Source organism: Pocillopora damicornis, chromosome 10 (genome assembly GCF_964200805.1).
Source record: "Pocillopora damicornis chromosome 10, jaPocDami1.2, whole genome shotgun sequence".
NCBI lineage: Eukaryota > Metazoa > Cnidaria > Anthozoa > Scleractinia > Pocilloporidae > Pocillopora > Pocillopora damicornis.
In genome coordinates, this window is record NC_142679.1 from 5,431,421 (window position 1) to 5,456,341 (window position 24,921).

The following is a 24,921-nucleotide window of genomic DNA, read 5'->3' on the forward strand; positions in this document are numbered from 1 at the left end:
AACTTTCACAATGATTTTGGAGTAATCGTTCATTAACAAGAAGGATTTTTATTCATTTCGCAAAATAGTAATTTTAGGAGAGTTACTATTTTGCGAAATGGACTATTTTCACCCTGCGGTGACAACGTGACCTCTTTCATGTCGCGAAAATACATTTAAACATTACAAATTAGTATATCAACGAAGATTTTGGCCTCCTCTTATTTCTTAAACCGTATTAAAATATATTTCGCAAAATAGTAATTTTAGGAGAGTTACTATTTTGCGAAATGGACCATTTTCACCCCTGCGGTGACAACGTGACCTCTTTCATGTCACGAGAATACATCTAAACATTACAAATTAGTATATCAACGAAGATTTTGGCCTCCTCTTATTTCTTAAACCGTATTAAAATGTATTTCGCAAAATAGTAATTTTAGGAGAGTTACTATTTTGCGAAATGGACTATTTTCACCCCGCGGTGACAACGTGACCTCTTTCACGTCACAAAATACATTTAATCATTACAAATTAGTATATCAACGAACATTTTGGCCTCCTCTTATTTCTTAAACCGTATTAAAATGTATTTCGCAAAATAGTAATTTTAGGAGGGTTACTATTTTGCGAAATGGACTATTTTCACCCTGCGGTGACAACGTGACCTCTTTCATGTCACAAAAATACATTTAAACATTACAAATTAGTATATCACCGAACATTTTGGCCTCCTGTTATTTCTTAAACCGTATCAAAATATATTTCGCAAAATAGTAATTTTAGGAGAGTTGCTATTTTGCGAAATGGACTATTTTTACCCCTGCGGTGACAACGTGACCTCTTTCATGTCACAAAAATACATTTAAACATTGCAAATTAGTATATCACCGAACATCTTGGCCGCCTCTTATTTCTTAAACCGTTTCAAAATTAATTTCGCAAAATAGTAATTTTAGGAGAGTTACTATTTTGCGAAATGGACTATTTTTACCCCTCAATAACTTTCTTTTCGGGTCACAAAAATACGCTTAAACATTTCATTATAGTATATTCTCGAAGGGTTCGGTCACCTCCTCTTTCTCTATCCAGATATAATTAATTTCTCAAAGTAGTAGTGTCAGAAAAATTACTGTTTTGCGGAATAGCTAAGCTAAGCTATTTTCACTCAGCGGTAACGATGTTGTTATTCTCGTGTCATACAATAGGTTTTCGGTAAGTTTCAATTTAACGCACTATCAAATCTCAAAAGGTCTAAGCTATCTTCACCTATATAAACGTCTTCTAAGTTTATTTCGTGAGGCAGTAATTTTGGAAGAATTACTGTTTTGCAAAATGGACCATAGATGATTTAAATGCCGCCTGAGAAAACTGACTCGTAACAGATGGGGTTTACAGGTCTCACCTTTCCTTGTACGTAAGTGTTTTAATTAGCTGTGGTCTGTACTTCTTCACTGCCAAGTAACAAGGCGGTGTTTTCCTTTCCTCAGCTTCAAATGATTAAGTAAGAGCCAATTAATAACGTCATCTCAATAAACATGCAACAAGAGGTTTGGGCTAACAGGTTCATTTAATCAAAATCGACAACTGTGTAGTACCGTATTGCGTGACGCCGAAACCAAGTCAAGAGAGCCCCGCTGAAGGCCCAAACCGAGGTTGTGTCCAATTAATGACATGGGAGGGAGCGGAAAGTAAGAGGTAAAAGCTGTTTTTACTAGCGACGGAGCTATTCTAGGGGGAAGTTGGCATGTTCTCCTGAGAGATTTGAAAGACTCAATTTCGTGCGTTTTGAAGGGTGTGCACTGTTTCGGTGCAAAACCAACATGACAGTTTTCCAGTGGCGGCTAAACACGTTTAGACTCTGTCTCGTATAGAGAACAGAAGCATATCCATGCCGAAATAGTCGTCCAGCAGTTTTATAATCACAAGTAATACAGTTACTTTGCTTCAAAATTTTTAATAAAAATAATATACATGGAAAAGTTACGCGCTTCTGATTACACCCCCGTCGCACACCTCTTCCTTACGAGCAAGAGATCGTGTTTCGCATTTGCGCAAGTTCCACGTGCTGCAAGAAGTTTGCTTTGTGCTCGCTTTGTGTGCTGCTAAATCAGGCAAGATTATGGCTTTTAAATTTCCTGTTCTTAAGCCCAAGACCATCGACTGTTCAGGTCTTCCAGTTCATGATTTCGAGTGTTTGACAAACAAGGAAATCATTGGTAAGGGCGCTTATGGTGCTGTGTTCACTGCTAACTGGCAGACTGTTCCTGATGCGGGTGGGAAATCGGCCGCTACGGAGAAAGTCGTCGTTAAGAAATTGCTCGGCGAGCACATATTGGATAAGAAAACGTTTGTAAAGGAAGCAAGAATCATTCAAGAGTTGAAACATCCAAACATTGTGAAGTTCAAGGGAATCTGCAACAATCCCTTCGCCCTTATTCTCGAGTTCCCGCCCGCCGAGTGTAAATAATCCATTTCGCAAAATAAACATTTTTCGGAATTACAACATTCAATTAGTTTAGAAATTACTACATTAAAGAGGAGGTGACCAAGATCTTTGAGAATATACTATAATGTAATGTTTAAATGTATTTTCGTGACATGAAAGAGGTCACGCAAAGTAGCAACTCTCCTAAAATTACTATTTTGCGAAATATATTTTAGTACGGTTTAAGAAATGAGATGAGGCCAAAATGTTCGGTGATATACTAATTTGTAATGTTTAAATGTATTTTCGTGACGTGAAAGAGGTCACGTTGTCACCGCAGGGTGAAAATAGTCCATTTCGCAAAATAGTAACTCTCCTAAAATTACTATTTTGCGAAATACATTTTAATACGGTTTAAGAAATAAGAAGAGGCCAAAATGTTCGTTGATATACTAATTTTTAATGTTTAAATGTATTTTTTTATGACATAAAAGAGGTTACGTTAGTCACCGCTGGGTAAAAATTGTCCATTTCGCAAAATAGTAACTCTCCTAAAATTACTATTTTGCGAAATACATTTTAATACGGTTTAAGAAATAAGAGGAGGCCAAAATCTTCGTTGATATATTAATTTGTAATGTTTAAATGTATTTTCGCGACATGAAAGAGGTCACGTTGTCACCGCAGGGTGAAAACTTCCATTTCGCAAAATAGTAACTCTCCTAAAATTACTATTTTGCGAAATGAATAAAAATCCTTCTTGTTAATGAACGATTACTCCAAATTCCTAGTGAAAGTTTTCTTTACCTTGTTAGAATTATATCTGCATTTTTCTTTTAGTTTTGTTCTATCTCACCTGATTTCGTTTCGTTTCGTTTCGTTTCGTTTCGCAAAATAGTATAAGCCTGTCTGAAGCTGTCTTCTTGCGTAATTCGCGTTTTTGTCGAGACATACCGAACAGAATGAGTGTAAACATGGCAGAGTCTTGGGATCTTTGACTGTCTCTAAGCACAGAGGACATTCAGCTTCTTTCCTGAGGCTTTTAAACAGTTGTTGAACATCCGTGGTAAAATTGGCTCTTCGACTGGTACCCGTATTAACAAATGATCATTGTCTGACGATTAATTTTCGAGGAATGTGTGCCTAACCGAGTCGCTTTCTCGGAAAATTCACAACAGGCGTACTACCCGATGTTTCCGTGCATATATCTATCACAGTTTTGAATAATTAAACCACAGACTGATAAATATTTCTTTGGGGGTAAAATATTTTCTTGTGGGTCAAATGAAAAGTTAGTGAAATGATAGGTTTTTTTTTCACCTCCCCGTCCACTAAATGTTTCGTGCTTCATACAGCTTGTTCCAGGCTCTCACACAGTGTAGACAAACGAAATTACATGTGAATGAAGATTGGCGGTTGTCAAGGAAACAGAAGCGTTGCTCTTTCCCCTTTCTGAATTTTTTCTTACGCCGTGCATTTTCGATGTGATATATGATCTAGAAAATTAGGTATAAACAATTTCTATTTGAAAAAAAACAGTATTGATAATCAGCTTTTAAAAAAGAAACAGAATACTTGTAAATCAAAACTCTCTATTAAAGTTTCTCTAATCAAACAGCGTATCTGGTGTTGTTGTGGTTTGTTTAAGTTTCACTTTTCACAGAGTGCAGGAAAGCCATAAACGCTTAGTGAAATTCTTCACATCAGATTTTCTTGATTTTGCATCAGGTGTTATCCAAACTAGCTTTTTCAGAAAAATTGTCATGAAACTCAGCGATGAGTTGGACACAAACCCCGTCCCCCTCCCCCTCTTGTTGTTCATAGTAGTACAACCAAAAAAGATTTTCACGTAAATCCTTTTTGGTTCTATTTTTTCCTTGTCCTAAAGTAACTTGCACCTCTCCCTTTCACGTAGCATAAGTTAAGCTTTGCGTTCCCCGAAGCGCCAGAACAATATCTCAAAACATATGCTCGGCTGAGAGATGGACAACTCTAAAAATTAAAAACACTTCCTGAAGGTCTTTTGATTGTATTGAAGAGATCTAGGAGTTGTTATTTTCTTTTAAACACGTTGATCTCTTTTATTTCAATCCCTAATTTCTTGATGAAATTTTACCATTATTATTAATATTATTATTATTATTATTATCATTATTCTGATCATCATTACCATTATTATTCTTACGTTTACTTTTATCAAGCAAGTGCAATACATCAGATTTTTATGGAGGTCCATACTAAAACAATTACCTGTAAACGCTTAATAGGCTATGTTTTATTTACTCTATTTATCAGACAATTAAAAAAAATGGAAAGAAAGAATAAGCACCAAAAAAATAGCTAAGTTTGTACATTTATGATATTTTGCGAATTTCTTCCAAAGCTCTATATACTTAAGTTTTAGAATTTTTTTTGTTTATGAAATGTGTCCACTGTGCTATCATTGGGAGTCCTAGGTATGCAACTCCAGCTTGTTAAAACATTTTTTAAAGTCAGTCATGCTTACTGTCTTCTGTGCTTTCTCGCTAATTACTAACTACTTTGTAAAAAAAAAAAGTTGTTTTGTTCATGTTTGTGCCCTAAACTCGTGCTGTAAGACACGTCTTTTACACTTTTATCGCCGTACTGCTGGCCTATTGAAATAGAAAAACACAGTCTTTCTCATAATCACTGACCAGAACTTCCCCTTCTTTAGACACGGCAATAAACCGCGGCGCGTGGAAACATTGTTCAGTCTCAGAGAGAAAGTCTCCTTTTGTAGTAAATACTTTGAGTCTCTTGTTCCCAGTATCACAGACGATCAAATTGTTGAATTTATCAATAGCAAGTCCAAAAGGATTCAGTAACTTTCCACGGCCAATTTCATAAAGAAAGTTTCCGTTCTTATCAAAAACTTTGAACAGGTCAGCTTTGGAATCAGAGACAAAGTAACGGTCTGTGACTTTTTGATAAATGGCGCACATTACTGATCGATTATGTTCTGAAGCAGCAATGCGTGTTACTAACCCTGTTCCGTCATGAGAGATGGCTATGACCTCATTACTCTCTCGATAACATACCGTGATATCATCAACGCCATCAGCGGATATATGAAAAGGAAACTTCAAGTGCTCACTGTCGATGTGCTTGACAAACTTACCCTGCTTAGAGAGTAAAGACATCTTGTGAACATCACTAGGAGTAACGGCAATTATGTGACCGGACTTGGTAAAGCCTAATGAGCTACAGCCAGTCCTCAGTCCTATCTCTCTCAGGTATCGGCCATTATTAGTGCCAAAGAGCTGAATTCTTTCATTTCAATAGTCAGATATGGCAACAGTTCCCGTTTTCTTATTAACAGCAATATCATAAGGTCCATCAAACTGTCCTGGTCCACTGCCATTTGAACCAAAACTGAACTTCAACTGATACTGATGAGGTATGACTTGCACACTCCACGTGCTACCATCCAGCGGCTGTCCATTCACTTCAATTTTCACTTCATACAATCCGGTATGAGGTGTGTATTCTACTATGTAATAACCATCTTTGCTGTCCTCAATCTTTAGATCAACGGTTTCGAAGCTATCCCCTGTGGAAGTGCGCATGTCACATTTTATGCAATCATCCTCATTATAGCACGGTCTTTCCTCTGAATCCCTCGTGATGATGAAAAAATATGTCTCATTCTGTTCTTCTACCTTCTCACAAAGATCTTCCACAAGTATCGATGAGGGATCCGTATGGCTCACAACAACTCGATCCGAAATATCCAATTTCTGCTCTATTACGTAATGAACACAAGGTGGTTTGTATATCTCAGGTTTTTTCGCATTCAAAAGGTCCTCGCAGCGTCCAATAATCACAGGCTTCGTTTGCAGAATTTCAGCATTGATATTCCTCTCCAAGATATTCTCCTCTAGTTCCAAAGAACTTTTCAACTGCGCGACAGCGAGCTGGAAGTTTTCCAGATGTGTTCCGTGAGCTTTTTGATGCGCTTGATTAATTTCATCAAATTTGGCATTCATTGACGCCTTATGCTCCGTTAATAAGCGAATACAATCGTCCACAGTCTCGTTCATCTTCTCTCTGGCAGCCGATATTTGTGTTTTGTTTTTGTTCATGAATTCAGTTTGGTTCTTCATTTCATTTTCAAAAATAACAACTTCCGCTTTCACTTTCTTCAAAGCCTCAGCTATCTGTATCTTTTGTTCATCTGCAGCTTTCTGCATATCAACCATAGTGTGGTGATTATGACTCACAACACTGCACTTTATGCAGGTGCAAACGTTACAATCTTTGCAATAATACTCCAGTGGTTGATCTTGATGATATTGCTCTGAACACATGACTGGTCTACGAATCAACTTTTCGACATCGTCTGCTTGCAAATTGTCGACAGAGATATTTTTGTGACCTCTTGTGGCCTTGAAGCGTTGATGAGCTTTAAAACAAGTTGTACAGAGAAAGCTCTGGCACTCAAAACAATAGTGAGTCGCAGTGTTGTTTTCTTCGCAACTGCCGCATTGTTGGGACTCTGTACCACCATCCGTTAGAGCGAGGAGATCCACCAATCGGTTGAGGTGAAAAGACGCGGGAAGGCCGCCAAACGTGTCTTCTTGAGGGATTTGAAAGCTAGCCTGACAAACCGGGCATTTAATTGCTGTCTGAAGCTGTCTTCTTGCGTAGTTTGCGTGTTTGTCGAGGCATATCAAACAGAAGGAGTGTAAACATGGCAGAGTCTTGGGATCTTTGACTGTCTCTAAGCACAGAGGACATTCAGCTTCTTTCCTGAGGCTTTTAAACAGTTGTTGAACATCCATGGATAAACTGGCTCTTCGAGTGCCCCCCGTCTTAACGAAAGATCATTGTCTGACAGTTTTTTGAGGAATATGTGCTGAACCGAAGGGCTTTCTCCGAAAATTCACAACAGGCAACCACAAGCGCACCACCAGATGTTTCTGTGTATGTATTTGTGACAGTGATGAATAATTAAATGACTGAGTAATGAATATTTCTTGCGGCTCGCTCTGTAGATATCGGTAAAATTGAAAGAAACTTAGGCGGATAATATGTTTTTTTATTTCACCGTCCGTATTGTTTCAGACGTCTAGTCATGTATCATTCTGCATAGCTCGTCCTAAGCTCTCAAATAACGAGACCAATGAGACTAACGAAAGAGCGGGATAACGATAGCGGACAGAGAGCAATACATTTGCATTTATTACGTTTGTCTTTTGTGGTATCGTAAGGAAAAATTTCTCTGAGGTCCCTTTAGAGCTTGAAAAGGTGAAGAATTTGGCTAGGCGGTGCATCTGTAGAGATCGTTTAGAATCCTTTTGCCGAGATTTGAAAATGGAGAATGCAAGTAAACGTTTAAAGTGCCTTTGACAAGAACTTTTTTTGCCTAAATATTTAGCTTATCATATGTAAAAACCGATTCCGATGGAAGAAAAATTTCAAAAAACTTTAAAGTCGATTTTTTCGGGCCCTTAAGTGCTCTTATTTTGCCTTAAAAGTGTCCCATGGACTGGTATCAGTCAGCGTTGAAATCATTGTACTCTTGAAATAATGTCCGATAGCGATGTATACTTACCTTCAGCAAGCTCTACCGAGAGTTGTGATACATCGTACTCAAGTAGTAAAGAAGAAATGGAAGTTGCGAGCACGATTCAGCCCAACGAAGGAGAACCGCGCGCATCTAAACGAAGATTCCAAAAAACACTGACAAGGACGGTTTCTCGCCTGCGAACACGGTGTTCAGGTCAAGATTAGAACAAAAGCTCCCGTTACTGAATGTTTAGTTTGTTTCGTTCGTGTTTTGTTTTCTATGGCGAAATCTATGTTAAGAATGGGTAGCTGTGTTCGTTTCTGTTGCCATAACGTTTTATTCCTTAGCACTAAGTGCGGCGAAGGTTCCCCTTGGTCAGTGCTCTAGAGCTTCGTTGCTGCAGAATAATTCCCTTAAAAAACCAAAAGCTAACTTTTGACGAAAGTAACATAACAACTTTATTTAAGTGTTGATGTCTTTAGCTTCAAAAGCTAATTGGGGACACTAAAATAATAAGAAAAAATTATACAATTAGTTTATACATGGTATCATTGAGTATGTTCATAATTCTCTAAAATCTAAAGTTTATAAAAAGTTAAATTTACGGAGTTATCCCTATCAAAATATACAGAGAGGTGCTTAAAATATTTCTAAAAATTCTCATAAATTACAAATAAGACAGGAGCCACAATTGTCACTTATGAGATCTACAAGGTTAATACGCCGTATGTTGGACGTTAAAGGATTGTAAGGTAGGTAAAAGTTAACTGCTTTAGTTTAAGTGCATCATTGTCATATGACCCGTTTCGCTCAATGACAAATAACTGACATCAGTATTGTAAATGAATATTTTGTATGCATCCACTTTCTCACAGCACGTGGATTTGCTACCATCTAGTGGAATAAAATTTGTGTTTCTTTATTTATCTCGTTGCAGTGCTGTTATCACAATGACATGCTATTGTTGCTACTTTTAGTTTCTTGAGGGCAGGGGAGAATCGATGGCTCGTGAGATGGAATTTCGGAAACCTAGGATAGGAGAATACACGGGCCCTTCGAGCTTCTGTTTATGCCAGTAATCCACTAGAGGTTTCGCACTATTCTCGCAACAGGATATCGGTCAGCTCAGGAAAGGGCTTGAACTTCATTGCAAGTAATGTATTTCTGTTATTAAAATACCATGGAAACTATAATTCGTTGGATTTTCATACGATAAGGAAAGCGCAAATGTAATCATGTGGAAAGACAAGTAGTATGAGAACTTTGCGCTGAAAAGGTTACAATGAAATTAATCATCTTTTCAAAACTCTGGTTCTGCCAAATCTTCTACACGCTTCAGCTGTTTATGGTACCTCAGAATCTGACCTCTCCACTGTACAAGGCTTCCATTATCGCTGTTTTAAACATCAGTTCTGTTCTAAACATAGCAATGTTTACAACCTTCTGGAAACACAAGACCGTAACATTTTCAAGAAAGTATCTGCCATGGTAAATCCTCCTCTCCCGCCGTTTCTACCTAGAATCAAATCTACCCATTACAACCTTAGAAGAAAATCCTCTGGAAAACCCAAGAACAATACGGTCCACTCTATGAGGACCCATGTAAATAGATTAGTCTTTAAATATAATTTAGCATTAGAATAGGGTATTTTTCGACATCTTTTATAGTTAGTGCGCTTTAGATTTTTAACTTGTAACATAGGAAATGTATTTTATCCTATGAGCGAATAAAGACATATCATGATTATCATTATCATTATTATTATCATTATTATTATTATTATCATTATTATTATTATTATTATTATTGTTTTTATTATAATTCAAGCGCGCGAAATAAACAACTACAAGGAGCTCACCATTCTTCGCTTGCGAACTGCCAGCCGAAAAGAATTTTGAGCAGTCGTGTTCGGTGAGGGAACAGGCCCCTTAATCAACATTCTTTTTAGCTGAATTCATTGGTTGTCTTATCCTGATTTAATTAGTGGTATGTGTTCGTAATAGTCGTCTATGAAGCCGGTACGGAGCATTCGACTGACGACATTGAAGAGTAAAATCGAAACGTCGTCGATCGAAACACGTCCATCATTGCAATGCAACTAAAATCCTTGGGAAAGTAGTGTATAGAAATTCCCAGTATATGTGTATTATTCTTGTAGCTAACATCATTTGACGCTCCGGCCACGCAATACGTTCGTCCTTTCCTCTAGATTTCTCCTCTCTCCGCCATAGTTGCTGACGTGTCGTCACACTTTTCTACGTCACAGCTATGATACATGGTCGTTTTGGCCGCGCTTGATGAGGACTCTTTTTGGGCGCCAAATCGAGCTTTCAATGCACAAAAATACAGTCAAGGAGAACTCGGTAGGCGCTTTGGTCGATTATTTTTAATTTTAAATACAGTTATCAACCAGAAAATACAAAAAAAAATTCGCATCATAGGCACTTTAGGCACGAGCTCAATTTACACTCTGACAGAAGACCTCTTTAAGAAGACCAAGAAGGGCTTCCACAGAAAGTCGCCGAGAGATTTCCATTTTCTTTGGCTCCCCTTACCAGAAGTAATGAAATGGAAGACTTTGCTCGTCAACGATCCCAAAACAATGCCCAAAGAGACTTGTTATTTCACTGGCGATGTCTTTTACCAGAGTCAATACTGGCTTTACCCACAAGCCCTGCCCCCTGCAGAGTCGCTCTTGACAAGGGACAGGTATGGTGAAATACATAAACTCTTTGTTCGTTGGTAGACATATTACGGTCTTGGTATAGTTCTTTTAGTTGCCTGCTGCGGCGGCTCTCCACCGTTTCACTTGGGGCTGCGCAGTACCGCTCGAAAAGGCAGAGAGTTAGGGGAATTGGCGGGGTGCTTGCCCCTGTGTCGGAAAGCACAACGCTTAATAAGCTGTTTTATTCAGCCAGTGAACAATCATAAGATGCAGCTAAGAAGTTGAAAAAAGTTTGTACATTTGTGATATTTTACGACTTTTAATCAAAGCTCTGTATAGTGTAATTTTAGTGGTACATATATTTATACACATATATCCATATAGATATTTGATTAAATATGTCCACTGCGTTACAATTGGCAGTCCTATGTGTTAAGCAACTGGTGTAATTTCTACCTTGTCCAAAATTTGAAAATTTAACAGTCAAACTACCTCTCATGCGTTCTTTCTTTTCAATTTGTTTAAAAAATTGTTTATGCTTAACAATCACACCTTAAACTTAAGAAGGAAGACTAATCTTGAAAACCTATATCAACACAACAGCTCTAATTAAAAAGTTTATAAAAAAAAATCTGAGGAGATTCTGTCCAACAATCATTAGATGCTTCTATTGGAATAATTTTCCTATATCTATATGGGAGGAGACTATCATAAAACTATTTCAAAGAGCAATTTTCTAGTATTTCTTTTCTCAGTTTTTATTACTGCCTTACTTTGACCTTGCACCATCTTTTCTTCTATTTTATTGGTATTTTTTATATTAAAATGTAATTCAAATTGGAGGAAATCTAATTAGCTTAACCCTTTCACACTCAAAATCTAATTAGCAGTTCTCCTTACTGTCTGCTAGACCATTCCTATGATGTTAGTTCTGAGAATTTGGTATTGGATCAACTAATAATCCTCTTATTGATATTTAGCAATTATTCCATATGAAATGGTAAAAGAGCCAACGAGGCGTTAAGTTGGCTATAACCATTCTTGGATTCAACTAGCGTGTTTCTTTACATTAAATAACCCACAACGCACAGAAGAAGTGTTGCTTCCAGCCAAAAGAAAAACCTCAATGTATTGGTAAGGTACCACTACTAGAAGGCCTTTTGATGGTTGTTATTTTTGACTCTTTTTAATTCCAATTCCTGATTTGTTGATTAACTTTTGCTATCATTATTATTATTATCATTATTATTTCATGTTTTATTCAATAAGGGCAATGCACCAAGCTTTCATGGTGGTCCATAAACAACTGCTTGTAAACGCCTAACAAGCTATGTTCTACTAACTATAACCATAAGAATGTAATAAATGGACAGAATCAACAACCACCAAAAGAGTAGATAAGTTTTAAGATTCATGATACTTCACTATATATTAATATATTCTTTTTTAATCAAATGTGTCCACTATATATCAAATGCCGGGCAGTCCTGGGTGATAAACACCTAGTGAAATTTCTACCTTATCAAAAATTTCAAAAAATTGTACGGCTTACTTTGTTCTGTGCACTCTTTCTATTTACTTCGTTACAAAATATGCTTTATGCTGATGAATGAGACCTAAGCTTAGGCTGTAAGACTCATCTAAAACGCGTTTATCGCTATTACTGGTTTAGCGAAAAAGACAAACGCAATTTTTCTCATAATCAGTGACTAAAAGGTTCCCATCTTTAGATATGGCAACAAAATGCGGTGTGTGGAAACATTTTTCAGTCTCTGACAGAAAGTCTCCCTCAGTAGTAAATATCACGAGTCTCTGGTTCCCAGTATCACAAACGATCAAATTGTTAAATTTGTCAATAGCAAGGCCGACAGGATAAAATAAACTTCCGCGACCAATATCATACAAAAAGTTTCCTTTCACATCAAAAACATTGACACAGTCAGCCTTAGAATAAGAGACAAAGAAACGGGCTGTTTGTTCGTGGTAAATGGCGCACATTACTGATCGATCATGCTTTGAAGCAGTGATACTTGTCACTGACTCTGTTCTGTCAGGACGGATGACTATGACTTCATTATTCTCGTGATCACATATCGTTATGTACTCTTTGTCATCAATCGATACATGAAAAGGAAACTTCAAGTGCTCACTGTCGATGTGCTCGACAAACTGACCCTGCTTAGAAAGTAAAGAAATCTTGTGAACATCACCAGGAGTAACGGCAATTATGTTACCGGACTTGGTAAAGTCTAATGAGCTACAGCTAGCCCTCAGTCCTATCTCTCTCAGATAGCAGCCATCAGAATCAAACAGCTGAATTCTTTTATTTCCATGGTCAGATACGGCAACAGTTCTTGTTTTCTTGTCAACAGCAATATCATAAGGTCCATTAAACTGTCCTGGTCCACTGCCATTTGAACCAAAACTGAACTTCAACTGATACTGATGAGGTATGACTTGCACACTCCACGGGTTGCCATCCAGCGGCTGTCCATTCACTTCAACTTTCACTTCATACAATCCGGTATGAGGTGGTGTGTATTCTACTATGTACCTACCATCTTCCTTGTCCTCAATCTCTAGATCAGCGGTTTCGAAGCTATCCCCTGTTAAAGTGCGAATGTCACATTTTATGCAATCATCCTCATTATAACACAGTCTTTCCTCTGAATCCCTCGTGATGATGAAAAAATATCTCTTATTCTGTTCTTCTACCTTCTCCTGAAAAAAGCGTTTGACAAGTGTCGATGAGGGATCCGTATGGCTCACAACAACACGATCTAAAATATCCAATTTCTGCTCTACTGCGTAATGAACACGGGGTGGTTTGTATATCTCGGGTTTTTTCGCATTCAAAAGGTCCTCGCAGCGTCCAGTAATCACTGGCTTCGTTTGCAGAATTTCAGCATTGATATTCCTCTCCAAGATATTCTCCCCTTGTTCCAAAGAACTTTTCAACTGCGCGACAGCGAGCTGGAAGTTTTCCAGATGTGTTCCGTGAGCTTTTTGATGCGCTTGATTAATTTCATCGAATTTTGCATTCATTGACGCCTTATGCTCCGTTAATAAGCGAATACAATCGTCCACAGTCTCGTTCATCTTCTCTCTGGCAGCCGATATTTGTGTTTTGTTTTTGTTCATGAATTCAGTTTGGTTCTTCATTTCATTTTCTAAAATAACAACTTCCGCTTTCACCTTCTTTAAAGCCTCGTCTATTTGCATCTTTTGTTCATCTGCAGCTTTCTGTATATCAACCATAGTGTGGTGATTATGACTCACAACACTGCACTTTATGCAGGTGCAAACGTTACAATCTTTGCAATAATACTCCAATGGTTGATCTTGATGATATTGCTCTGAACACATGACTGGTCTACGAATCAACATTTCGACATCGTCTGCTTACAAATTGTCGACAGAGATATTTTTGTGACCTCTTGTGGCCTTGATGCGTTGATGAGCTTTAAAACAAGTTGTACAGAGAAAGCTCTGGCACTCAAAACAATAGTGAGTTGCACTGTTGTTTTCTTCGCAACTGCCGCATTGTTGGGACTCTGTACCACCATCCGCTAGAGCAAGGAGATCCACCAGTCGGTTGAGATGAAAAGACGCAGGTAGGCCGCCAAACGTGTCTTCTTCAGGGATTTGAAAGCTAGCCTGACAAACCGGACATTTGATTGCTGTCTGAAGCTGTCTTCTTGCGTAGTGTGCGTGTTTGTCGAGGCATACCAAACAGAAGGAGTGTAAACATGGCAGAGTCTTGAGATCTTTGACTGTCTCTAAGCACAGAGGACATTCAGCTTTCTTCCTGAGGCTTTTAAACAGTTGTTGAACATCCATGGATAAATTGGCTCTTCGCCTGGCACCCTTCTTAACAAAAGATCATTGTCTAACAGTTTTTCGAAGAATGTATGCCAAACCGAAGCGCTTTCTGGGAAATTCACATCAGGCAGCCACAAGCGTACAATCTGTGACAGTGATTAATAATTAAATCACTGAGTGATGAACATTTCTTGCGGCTCGCTCTGAAAATATCGGTAAAATTGAAAGAAATTTAAGCGGATGATATACTTTCTTATTTCTTCTCCCGTATTGTTTCAGACATCTTGTCATGTATCATTCTGCATAGCTCGTCCCAGGCTCTCAAATAATGGAGTAATCATTGATTAATGATGGTTAATTAACTAGTGATAGAGATATCGAATTTCCTTTATAATCTAGTGCGTGGCCTAGCGTCTCATCTTTTGTCAGATCCGGAGACGAGGCGTAATCTCTTATTCCTTCACGTTCTTTTCTCCAAACTCTTTCGTTCCTAATGGCACTCTCCGCAGGCGCACGTCCAAAACGCCGCTCCAAGAAGGTGTCTGATCCAGACTTCGTGTACGATTTTCCAACGGACTCGCTGTTTCATGACGCTCTCATTCTGGAGCAGAGCAATCCCGTTGACCCCGTTCTCTTCGAACAGTCTACCAAGTCAGAAGCTAGATCGTCTAAATCAAAAACCAGACCAGTTACAGTACCTGGAGCTTCTTCACCGCCATTCGTTCCTGACGCCGATACCAATCCTTCTCTTTCATTCGACCAGCAGCTTCAGTTGATCAAACTACAAAAGGAAAAGTTGGAGCTGGAGGTGAAAGTACTTGCCATGAGCCGCCAGGAACGCCCTCTCGAAAATTCGTTCGCAGATCTCTCCACGCAAGACGCCAGAGATGCTATTGCGCCAGGACGCACCAAGCGCAACATCGACTGGCCACAGGATTTTGTTCCGTCCATTCAAGGTGAATATGATAAGTTAGAACTGCCCGAGTTTGTTTCGGGTTTCTTGATTATGATCAAAACCTATGATTCTTCGCTAAAGGATGCCATGTTAGCTCATCTCGAGTTACTACTCACTAAAGCAATTAGTTATTCGTGGATTAGCGTTCGTGGTTTTCATAAATTTATCGCCAAACAGGTCGAACAGCGTCGTTCGGAATGGCAGGATTTTAAGTCTATCCAAGATCAAGCCACAACCTTTTTTCGCCATTCAGATTTACGAAATACACGACAGCGAATTGACAACCCGCGTCAACCCTCTAACAACGCATCCTCGGGTGATCGTTAACAGGCGGTTCCACCCACAGTTAAAAAAGCTAGCAAAACCTGGAATTACACTGGCTCTTGTGATTGCGATCCGCAAGATGAAGTTAATTACAAAGAACATCACCGCTGTCGAGTGTGCAAGGCGGATCACCCGATGCTTCATTGCTCAAAACGTCGCACACCAATCCCACCCCAATGACAACTAGGCCGAGTAATTCCAGACGAAATTTCCTCAGCGACCTCTTTGACCCGGAACGGAAACGGACATGAACATTTTAAAAATTCGGCAGTTGTTCGACATTTAATTGCATCTCGTCTCCAGCAGCCAAATGCCTTCGGTGCCAAGGTTTTGGTTCCTACTTCGCTCTTGCTTTCGAACTGGAGAACACTGCTTTCCAATTATCATGATAACATTGTGATCGATTTTCTTTCGTACGGTTGGCCTGTTAATTATACAGCACACACTCCTCCTGTTTCATCATTGCATAATCATCCATCTGCTACGAACTTTGATTCGCATGTGCAAACCTATCTTGACACTGAATTATCTTGGAATGCTATAGCCGGACCCTTCGATCATCCTCCATTTGCAGACGATTTCGTATCCTCGCCTCTTCAAACAGTGCCCAAACGTGGTACCTCGACGCGGCGCGTGGTTATGGACTTGAGTTTCCCTCACGGCTCCTCAGTCAACGATGGCATTTCTCAAGACACCTATCTGGGCGAGCATTTTAAGCTACGTTTGCCTGGCATTGATCGCCTCGTTGAATTCATTCTCGAGAAAGGTCGTAACTGTCTCATTTTCAAGAAGGACTTGCGTCGGGCTTATCGACAGTTTCCTGTAGACCCCAAGGACTATAATTTACTGGGCTTTTGTTATAAGGGTAAATTTTATTTTGACACTCGTTGTCCTTTCGGTTTGCGTTCGTCAGCTATGATTTGCCAACGCACGACAAAGGCGGTCGTCCATATCTTCACTGAGCAGGGGTTTTTCGCAGACGTTTATCTTGACGATTTTTACGGCGCGGAATATCCATCTCTTGCAGCCCAGGCCTTTTCCTGTCTCGGTCAGCTATTCCAACATCTCGGCTTAGATTCTTCTCCTGAGAAGGACTCGCCTCCTTTAACGTCCATGATTTGTCTCGGTCTTCTTGTTGACACTGCAGCGTTCACCCTCGAGGTTCCTCCTTCACGTCTTGACGATTTACAGGCCGAACTCAAACTTTGGCAATCCTCTACCTGTTTTACTAAGAAACAACTTCAGTCCCTTCTAGGGAAGCTCTCTTTTGTTACCGCTTGCGTTAAGCCCGGTAGAATCTTCATGGCTCGACTCCTAAATAGTCTTCGTGAGTGCACGCAGCCAGCCCGTCACCGATACCCCATTTCTGCTTCTATGCTCTCAGATATTCAGTGGTGGCTCGATTTTCTTCCCCGGTTTAATCGTGTATCGCTCATCAAGCCTTCCTCCTGGGACTTTGAGAGCCTTAACTTCTCGACTGACGCCTGCCTTTCTGGAGGCGGCGCTACTTGTCAAACGGAGTGCATTAGCTTTGTTTTTCCTGATTGTATTTCTCCTGACAATCTTCATATCAACGCGCTGGAACTTTTCACGATCATTGTTTCACTCAAGCACTGGGCTCCTCAGTTACGCGGACGCAAATTCATCATTGCCTGTGATAACTCCGCTGCGGTGACCGTTATCAATTCTACAAGATCCAAGGATCCTTTCATGCAGCGCTGTCTGCGACAACTTTGGTTCACCGCTGCTCTTTTCGATTTTGAAGTTCGAGCATTACACGTTCCTGGAAAACACAATCAGTTCGCGGACTGTCTCAGCCGTTGGCATTCAGATGCTTCAGCTCGCGATACTTATTATCGTCTGTGTAGTGACTTTGATCAGATTTTTCATTATCAAGATATTGACTCTGCTTGTTTTTCTTTCGAAGTTGCGTGACAATATTTTCTTTTTTCTTTTGTAGACTTCAACAGGGGATCAGGTTCACATTTCCCTCCAGCTGTTTCGCTCGTCACCTTGGAGTCTTTTGTGTCGCGTCTTATCACAATGGCTCACGCCACGTCAACACAGAAAAACATTGCAGTTCATATCCGTAGTTACCAGATTTTTTGTGAACAGAGGGCTCTCCAGTCCTTTCCAATTAGTGTTAAATCTATAAGTTTGTATATCGCCTATTTAGTCATGCAAAAACGCGCTTCTGGTACTATTCTTAATCATCTTAGCAGCCTCAAACATGCTCATCAAATTGCCGGATACGAGCTCACCTGGAGTTCTAATTATCATTTTCAACTTTTGCTGAGGGGCACTAAACGTTTCTTAGGCCAGGCTGTCGCTCGAAAATATGCTATTACGCCTTCTATTTTGCACGCCGCATTTGACCATTTCAATCTCTCACTTCCGCTGCACGCAGCTATGTGGGCTTTGTTTCTGGTTGCATTTTTTACTTTTTTACGCAAATCCAATTTAGTACCAGACAACCCGCGGCGAATTTCTTCTAAGGTCATCACTAGGGCGAGTTTGGCTTTTACACCTGTGGGCGCTAACATCCATGTCTCCGCTACCAAGACCATTCAGTGTCAGCAACGTTCTCTAGATTTGCCCATCCCCAGGGTCCCTGGGTCTCGTCTTTGCCCCATTTTCGCTCTTCGTCGCCATTTATCCCTAAATCCCGGGCCAGTTTCTGCTCCCCTTTTTTCAGTTATATCGGGGTCTGGTCTACAACCAATTACTTACAAGCAATTTTGCGCCTTTCTTTCTCGGGTTATTTCTAGTCTCCAATTAGATCCCTCTAAATTTTCTCCTCATAGTTTTCGACGGGGCGGGGCTACTTTTGCCTTTGACTGTCATATTCCCTCGGAAATCATCAAATTGCAGGGCGATTGGCAAAGCGACGCATATCTCGTGTATCTAGAATTATCTCAGCAGCAGAAACAGCGCGCGGGTCAAGCTATGACGGACAAGCTTCAGACTATGTTTCCAGAATAATGATTTATTAATAGATTTCCATTATTTTTTTTTTTCATTTATCACCTTTTCGTATTCTCCTCAATCACCTCACTCTCCCTTTTTCTACACTCCAGTTTGGGCATTTTGGCGTTCTAGTTTATTGTCCAGTATTTTGTCAGGCAGTTCCCGCACTGTGCAATAAACTCATTTTGCCCAAACTGTTGTGTCGTCTTGGTAACGTGGGTGATTGAGTAATCATTGATTAATGATGGTTAATTAACTAGTTCTTTCCTTTAAATTTCCTTTATAATCTAGTGCGTGGCCTAGCGTCTCATCTTTTGTCAGATCCGGAGACGAGGCGTAATCTCTTCCCACCACTCCCACCCTTAAACAATGTATTTTTTATTAGTTTTTTCTTCTTAGTTGCGTTCTTGTTTATTGTCCAGTATTTTGTCAGGCAGTTCCCGCACTGTGCAATAAACTCATTTTGCCCAAACTGTTGTGTCGTCTTGGTAACGTGGGTGATTAGACCAACGAGACCAACGAAAGAGCGTGATAACTATGGGCGGCCGTCACCACCAAAAATACAAGGATGTCAAATAGATCAGCAAATACAAAGATGGTGTAAGGATCAGCTGCAGGATAACATAGCTAATAAAGGAATGGCATGGCCAAATTATAGACAGTCTAATTTTCCTTCGTGAAACAGAACACCCTAAACATGAATAGTTTAGCCAAATGAGAAACGGCCTAGTAGCCCATGTTGAGTTGGAACATGAGATTGTGAAATGGACTAGCTCAATTACGAATAGCTTAGCACTCATTTGCATTACAGTACTCAAACGGTGTAGCGCTGAGTTAAACGGCTCAGGGTAACGTCGAGTAGCACAGCGTACGCACAAACGGTGTAGCGTTGCGTCAAATGGCTCAGCTTAATGTAGAATGGTACAACGTACACACATATGGTGTAGCGCTGCGGGAAATGGCTCAGCGTAATGTCGAATGGTACGGCGTACATAAAAACAGTGTAGCGTTGTGTGAAATGGCTCAGCGTAATGTCGAATGGTACAGCGTACATGCAAACAGTGTAGCGTTGCGTGAAATAACTTAGCGTAATGTCGAATGGTACAGCGTACATACAAACAGAGTAGCGTTGCGTGAAGTGGCTTAGCATAATGTCGAATGGTACAGCGTACACACAAATGGTGTAGCGTTGCGTGAAATGGCTCAGCGTAATGTAGAATAGTACAGTGACGTAGACGTATTTATTTATATTTTTATTTATTTTTACATTTCTGTACCTCAACTATTAATTTAACTATTAAACTCAACTATTATTAAAATGTGCATTAAATGTCTATTGCCGAGCTCTCATTTCTTTTCTTTTCTGACTTGCGCTTACTTTTCAAAGGGAGTTTAACTTCAACGGTTCTTTGAACATTGCAGGAGTACGTGAGAAGTTGGATTTTGTGTGTGCCCTGGACGCCATGGTCACGCAACTCTAGTCAATATATCTAGTGTGTACTGAACTCAGTCTGTAGCAATAATAATAATAAAAATAATAATAACAATAATAATCACAAAAATTAATAGTTGAGGTAAATAAATACGTCTACCGAAACAAACGACGAAACAGCAAGATGTCCTGTCAATTGTCTGAATTATGCAATAGTTTTTATTCAGCAAGTTGCGACTGTAACAGATCGAACGGTAAAACTCGACCTAGAGTTGGACAATTACCTACAACTACGTGCATTACGGTGTCCGCACTAGCCTTCCTTAATACGTGATGACTACGGAATGGGAAAGAGCACAGGGAAGATAAGTATGTATGCGCGCAAAACCAACTCAGAAAAAATATTACTCTGGCAAAAACTATTTTGGAACGCGAAAAAAACCCTTTAACTGTTTCCGGTCCAGACATGTAATCTACGTTTGATCGACAAAATAAAAATGGAACTTACTTTTACTATCACTGCACCCAGGAAAAAATTAATAAACAAAGCAATATAATGTACACCTCTTTAAAATAATAAATATGTCTTCTCTTAGCTTACTCTTATCGTCCGGCACACCAATTAAAGCATTCCGATATCACTTTGATCGAAAAATGTCAAAACAGATCAAGGATAGCAGTTTTCTTACCATGGCGTCCAGGGCACACACAATATTCAACTTCTCTTGTACTCCTCCAATGTTCAAAGAGCCGTTGAAGTTGGACTCTCATTGAAAAGTAAGCGTGAGTCGGAGAAAGAAAAGAGAGCTCGACAATTGACATTTAATGCACGTCATAACACTACTTAATATTATAAACATGTTCAGGCCCACCAACGCGTGCAAACTGTGGTAAACCGGGAGGCCGGCAAATCGTGGTAGAATTCAGTCTCGTTGCTATTTCAATTGACGCTTTCATGAACGACAACGAATAAGTGCAATATCAGCAGTGAAAAAAGGGGAGAAACTTACCAAATTGGCTCTGCTTTACGGCAAAGCGAAGTGAAGACTATACTGCGCCATGTAATGGTTTCGTGTCAGTCTTCACATTCGATGACGTCATACCCCCAGCAGATCGCTGTTCCATTTGCGGTTTGTATTTTTGGTGGTTTCGGCGAGATGCCTTGGCGGCCGTCACCACCAAAAATACAAGGATGTCGTATAGATCAGCAAATACAAAGATGGCATAAGGATCAGCTGCAGGATAGCATAGCTAATAAAGGAATGGCATAGCCTTCACGTCACGCCACGACGATTCGCCACAACATCGAAATATTTCAAGTAATACTAAGTAATTTAATGTTCAGATAGAGCGTCTGATGTTTTGCACATCTAATCTATTTGACATCCTTGTATTTTTGGTGGTGACGGCCGCCCATCTATGATAACGATAGCGGACAGAGAGCAATGCATTTGCATTTATTACGTTTGTCTTTTGTGATATCGTAAGGAGAAATTTCTCTAAGGTCCCTTTAGAGCTTGAAAAGGTTAAGAATTTGGCTAGGCGGTGCATCTGCAGAGATCGTTTGGAATCCTTTTGCGGAGATTTGAAAAGGAAAACGACCAAATGGAGAATTGCAAGTAAACCTTTAAAGTGCCTTTAACAAGAATCTTTTTTTTGCGTAAATATTTAGCTTGTCATATGTACAAACCGATTCCGATAGAAGAGAAATTTAAAAAAACTTAAAACTCGATTTTTGGGGGCCCTTAAGTGCTTTTATTTTGTCTTAAAAGTGTCCCGTGGACAGGTAACGAATCAGCGGGTGATGAAGTAGAAAACTGTGAAAACCCTCTGTTGACCAAATCTCTTACATGTCTTGTAATTTTGTATCAGTCAGAGTTGAAATACTCTTGAAATAATGTTCGATAGCGATGTATAACTACCTTCAGCAAGCTCTACCGTGAGTTGTGATACATCGTACGCAAGTAATAAAGAATAAATGGAAGTTGCGAGTACGGTTCAGCCCAACGAAGGAGAACCGCGTGCATCACACGAAGATTTCGACAAACACTGGCAAAGACGGTTTCTCGCCTGCGGTGTTCAGGTCAAGATTAGAACAAAAGCTCCCGTTACTGACGTTTAGTTTGTTGCGTTTGTGTTTTGTTTACTATGGCGAAATTAATGTTAAGAATGGGTAGCTGTGTTCGCTTCTGTTGCCATAACGTTTTATTCCTTCGCACTAAGTGCGGCGAAGGTTCCCCTTGGTCACTGCGCTAAAGTTTTTTTGCTATAGAGTAGTTCCCTTAACAAACCAAAAGCTACCTTTTGACGAAAGAATCAGCTGTGACATAATAACACAACAACTTCATTTAAGTGTCGATGTGTTTAGCTTAAAAAGATAATTGGGGACACTAAAATAATAGGAAAAGATTATAAGATGATTTTATACATGGTATCATTTAGTGTATTCATAATTCACTAAAATCTAAAGTTTATAAAAAATTAAAATTTACGGAGGTCATCGGCATTCTTCTGTCCCTGGAGACATTAGAAAATGAGCCGAGAGGTTAATTTTTGATCGAGTTGCAGCGCCTTCTATGACTGTACAATTGGATTCTTGATCCATGCTTGGCTCTGTAGGTGCTGTTGTCCAACTCTGTCGTATGCGCTCTCTCCAGGCGTCCCACTGGTCTTCTCTCTTCTTCTCACTTGTCTGGATTCCTGTTTTGACGGCAATCCTCCAATTGTCGCGGTCTCAGTGCAGCTGCAGCCTCCCAGCCTGCTGGGTTGATGTCGCCTGCCTTCAGGTCTTGTTTGCAAACGTCTGTGTATAGAAGGACAGGCCTTCCTGCAGGTCTGGAGCCAGTAGCAAGCTCACCATACAGCATGTCCTTGAGAATTCGACCATCTTCTATGCGGCTTACATGACCAAGCCAGCGCAAGCGTCTCTGGCCGAGCAAGGTAAACATACTGAGTATTCTTGCTTGTGCCAGAACGTTCTTGTCTGGAACACGATCTTGCCAGGTGATGCCCAGGATCCCACTGAGACAACGCAGGTGGAAGGCATTAAGTCTGCGCTCTTGACAGGATTACAGGGTCCATGTTTCGCTGCCATAGAGAAGTGTACTGAGCACGCACGCTTGAAAGACCTTCATCCTGGTGTTGATGATCAGCATGGAGTTGTTCCAGGCACTTCTGGCCAGACGAGCCATCGCCATTGCTGTCTTGCCGATCCTTGAGTTCAGCTCATCGTCTAAAGAGAGGTTGCTGGCAATGGTAGGACCCAGGCAGGTGAAAGTGTCAACCACCTGGAGAGTGTAGTCACCGATGGAGATGTTGGGAATGTGGCTGGCGTTTTGGTCCATGATGTTGGTCTTCTTGAGACTGATAGTGAGACCGAACTCATTACATGCACGTGCAAAACAGTTTACAAGTCGTTGTAGAGCTTCTTCGGCGTGATCCCCCTGATCAATACTTTCCGCACCTTCGTCTTCGATCTGAGACGGGCAAAGTTTAATAGTTTTTCATCACGTTTGGCGTAAAGCTACACGCCATCCTCTTATAGGCTGAAGGCATGGGAAAGCAGCAGAGAGAAGATTCCAAAAAGTGTAGGAGCAAGAATCAGCTGTAACATAATAACATAACATAACAGTCGTCTTCGAAGTCGGTACGTGTATGTGTGTAATATTCTTGTAGCTAACATCATTTGGCGCTCCGGCTACGCAATAAATTCGTCCTTTCCTCTAGATATCTTCTCTCTCCGCCATAGTTGCCGACGTGTCATCACAGTTTTCTAGTAACATAATCGTTTTGGCTGCGCGCTTAATGGCGACACTTCTTGGCCGCCAAATCGAGCTTTCAATGCACAAAAAAGTAGTCAAGGAGAACTCGCTAGGCGCTTAGATCGATTATTTCTAATTTTAAATACACCTATCAGCCAGAAAATACCAAAAAAAAAACAAAACAAAAAAATCCGTGGCATAGGCACTCTAAGCACAAGGTCAATTTAGAGGACCTATTTAGAAGCCAAGAGGGGCTTCCACATCAATGCCCACAACAATGCCTAAAGAGACTAGTTATTTCTCTTTTTGTTGCTTGCCGCAGCGGCTCTCCACCGTTTCGCTGGGGGCTGCGCAGTACCGCTCGAAAAGGTAGAGGGTGAGGGGAATCGGCGAGGTGCTAGCCCATGTGTCGGAAAGTACTGCGTACGCGAATCTGGAAACCGAGAAAAAATGTAATAAATAACTGTAAAGAGAATCAAATTTTTTTTAATACTCCGTCATCACCTGATCCTTATTATTCTTTTTACCCTCATTAGATGTTTAAATAAACATTCTGAAGTGTCTTGTCAAACCATCGTATATTCTGAGCAAGACTGAGCCCGTGGGGAAAATCTGTAAGATGCACGAGGACTCGATCTACACGAAAAACTCATTTTGAATAATAAACAACTGCCTGTAAATACCGGAGGTCAAGTAAATTCGTTACAAGAGGTCATACAACCCCGGGTAAAACTTTAAGTAGAAAACGCTTTATAAGCTGTTTTATTCAGCCAGTGAACAATCATAATATGTTGTTAAAAAGTTGAAAAAAGTTTGTACATTTGAAACATTTTAGGACTTTTAATCAAAGCTCTGTATAGTTTAATTTTGGTGGTACACATATAAAAAGATATTTTTTTTATCAAGTGCGTCCATTGTGTTACAATTGGCAATTCTATGTGTGAAGCATCCGTCGTAATTTCTACCTTGTCAAAAATTTAAACAAATTTAACAGGCATACTCCTATAATTTGTTAAAAAAAATTGTTTATGCTTACAATCACACCCGAACTTACGAA

The 24,921-nt window shown here is 40.0% G+C and overlaps 7 protein-coding genes across 7 annotated transcripts; 2 read left to right on the forward strand and 5 right to left on the reverse strand.

Annotated features, from left to right (window-relative positions):
* Positions 1–4,462: 4,462 nt before the first annotated feature.
* LOC113684208 (E3 ubiquitin-protein ligase TRIM45-like) lies at positions 4,463–8,303 on the reverse strand. The gene has a single exon (XM_027201544.2). The coding sequence runs from the start codon at positions 7,207–7,209 to the stop codon at positions 5,704–5,706; it is 1,506 nt and encodes a 501-aa protein (XP_027057345.2). The 5' UTR covers positions 7,210–8,303; the 3' UTR covers positions 4,463–5,703.
* On the reverse strand, positions 5,041–5,568 carry LOC149038607 (uncharacterized). The gene has a single exon (XM_089184161.1). The coding sequence runs from the start codon at positions 5,566–5,568 to the stop codon at positions 5,041–5,043; it is 528 nt and encodes a 175-aa protein (XP_089040287.1).
* A 2,599-nt stretch (positions 8,304–10,902) lies between the features above and the next one.
* On the reverse strand, positions 10,903–14,211 carry LOC149038608 (E3 ubiquitin-protein ligase TRIM71-like). The gene has a single exon (XM_089184874.1). It carries the CDS (start codon positions 13,988–13,990, stop codon positions 12,272–12,274), a length of 1,719 nt encoding a protein of 572 aa, XP_089041000.1. The 5' UTR covers positions 13,991–14,211; the 3' UTR covers positions 10,903–12,271.
* LOC149038609 (E3 ubiquitin-protein ligase TRIM71-like) lies at positions 14,006–14,443 on the reverse strand. The gene has a single exon (XM_089184162.1). It carries the CDS (start codon positions 14,441–14,443, stop codon positions 14,006–14,008), a length of 438 nt encoding a protein of 145 aa, XP_089040288.1.
* A 400-nt stretch (positions 14,444–14,843) lies between these two features.
* On the forward strand, positions 14,844–19,143 carry LOC149038610 (uncharacterized). The gene is made up of 2 exons (XM_089184875.1): positions 14,844–15,381; positions 17,665–19,143. Exons 1-2 carry the CDS (start codon positions 14,919–14,921, stop codon positions 18,684–18,686), a joined length of 1,485 nt encoding a protein of 494 aa, XP_089041001.1. The 5' UTR covers positions 14,844–14,918; the 3' UTR covers positions 18,687–19,143.
* Positions 15,375–19,143, forward strand: LOC149038611 (uncharacterized). Its single transcript, XM_089184876.1, has one exon. The coding sequence runs from the start codon at positions 16,344–16,346 to the stop codon at positions 17,637–17,639; it is 1,296 nt and encodes a 431-aa protein (XP_089041002.1). The 5' UTR covers positions 15,375–16,343; the 3' UTR covers positions 17,640–19,143.
* A 3,644-nt stretch (positions 19,144–22,787) lies between these two features.
* On the reverse strand, positions 22,788–23,447 carry LOC149038612 (uncharacterized). The gene is made up of 2 exons (XM_089184163.1): positions 23,221–23,447; positions 22,788–23,124 (listed from the first exon to the last, which is right to left on the reverse strand). The coding sequence occupies exons 1-2, from the start codon at positions 23,445–23,447 to the stop codon at positions 22,788–22,790; spliced, it is 564 nt and encodes a 187-aa protein (XP_089040289.1).
* Positions 23,448–24,921: the final 1,474 nt, after the last annotated feature.

Coding starts and splice junctions, on each gene's coding strand:
- LOC149038607 (XM_089184161.1), bottom strand. CDS start 5,568: ATGTCTTTACTCTCTAAGCAGGGTAAGTTTGTCAAGCACATCGACAGT.
- LOC113684208 (XM_027201544.2), bottom strand. CDS start 7,209: ATGGATGTTCAACAACTGTTTAAAAGCCTCAGGAAAGAAGCTGAATGT.
- LOC149038608 (XM_089184874.1), bottom strand. CDS start 13,990: ATGTTGATTCGTAGACCAGTCATGTGTTCAGAGCAATATCATCAAGAT.
- LOC149038609 (XM_089184162.1), bottom strand. CDS start 14,443: ATGGATGTTCAACAACTGTTTAAAAGCCTCAGGAAGAAAGCTGAATGT.
- LOC149038610 (XM_089184875.1), top strand. CDS start 14,919: ATGGCACTCTCCGCAGGCGCACGTCCAAAACGCCGCTCCAAGAAGGTG. Junction 15,382..17,664: donor TTTTGTTCCGTCCATTCAAG/GTGAATATGATA, acceptor TTTCTTTTGTAG/ACTTCAACAGGGGATCAGGT.
- LOC149038611 (XM_089184876.1), top strand. CDS start 16,344: ATGGACTTGAGTTTCCCTCACGGCTCCTCAGTCAACGATGGCATTTCT.
- LOC149038612 (XM_089184163.1), bottom strand. CDS start 23,447: ATGGACCAAAACGCCAGCCACATTCCCAACATCTCCATCGGTGACTAC. Junction 23,125..23,220: donor AGGATGAAGGTCTTTCAAGC/GTGCGTGCTCAG, acceptor GCGTTGTCTCAG/TGGGATCCTGGGCATCACCT.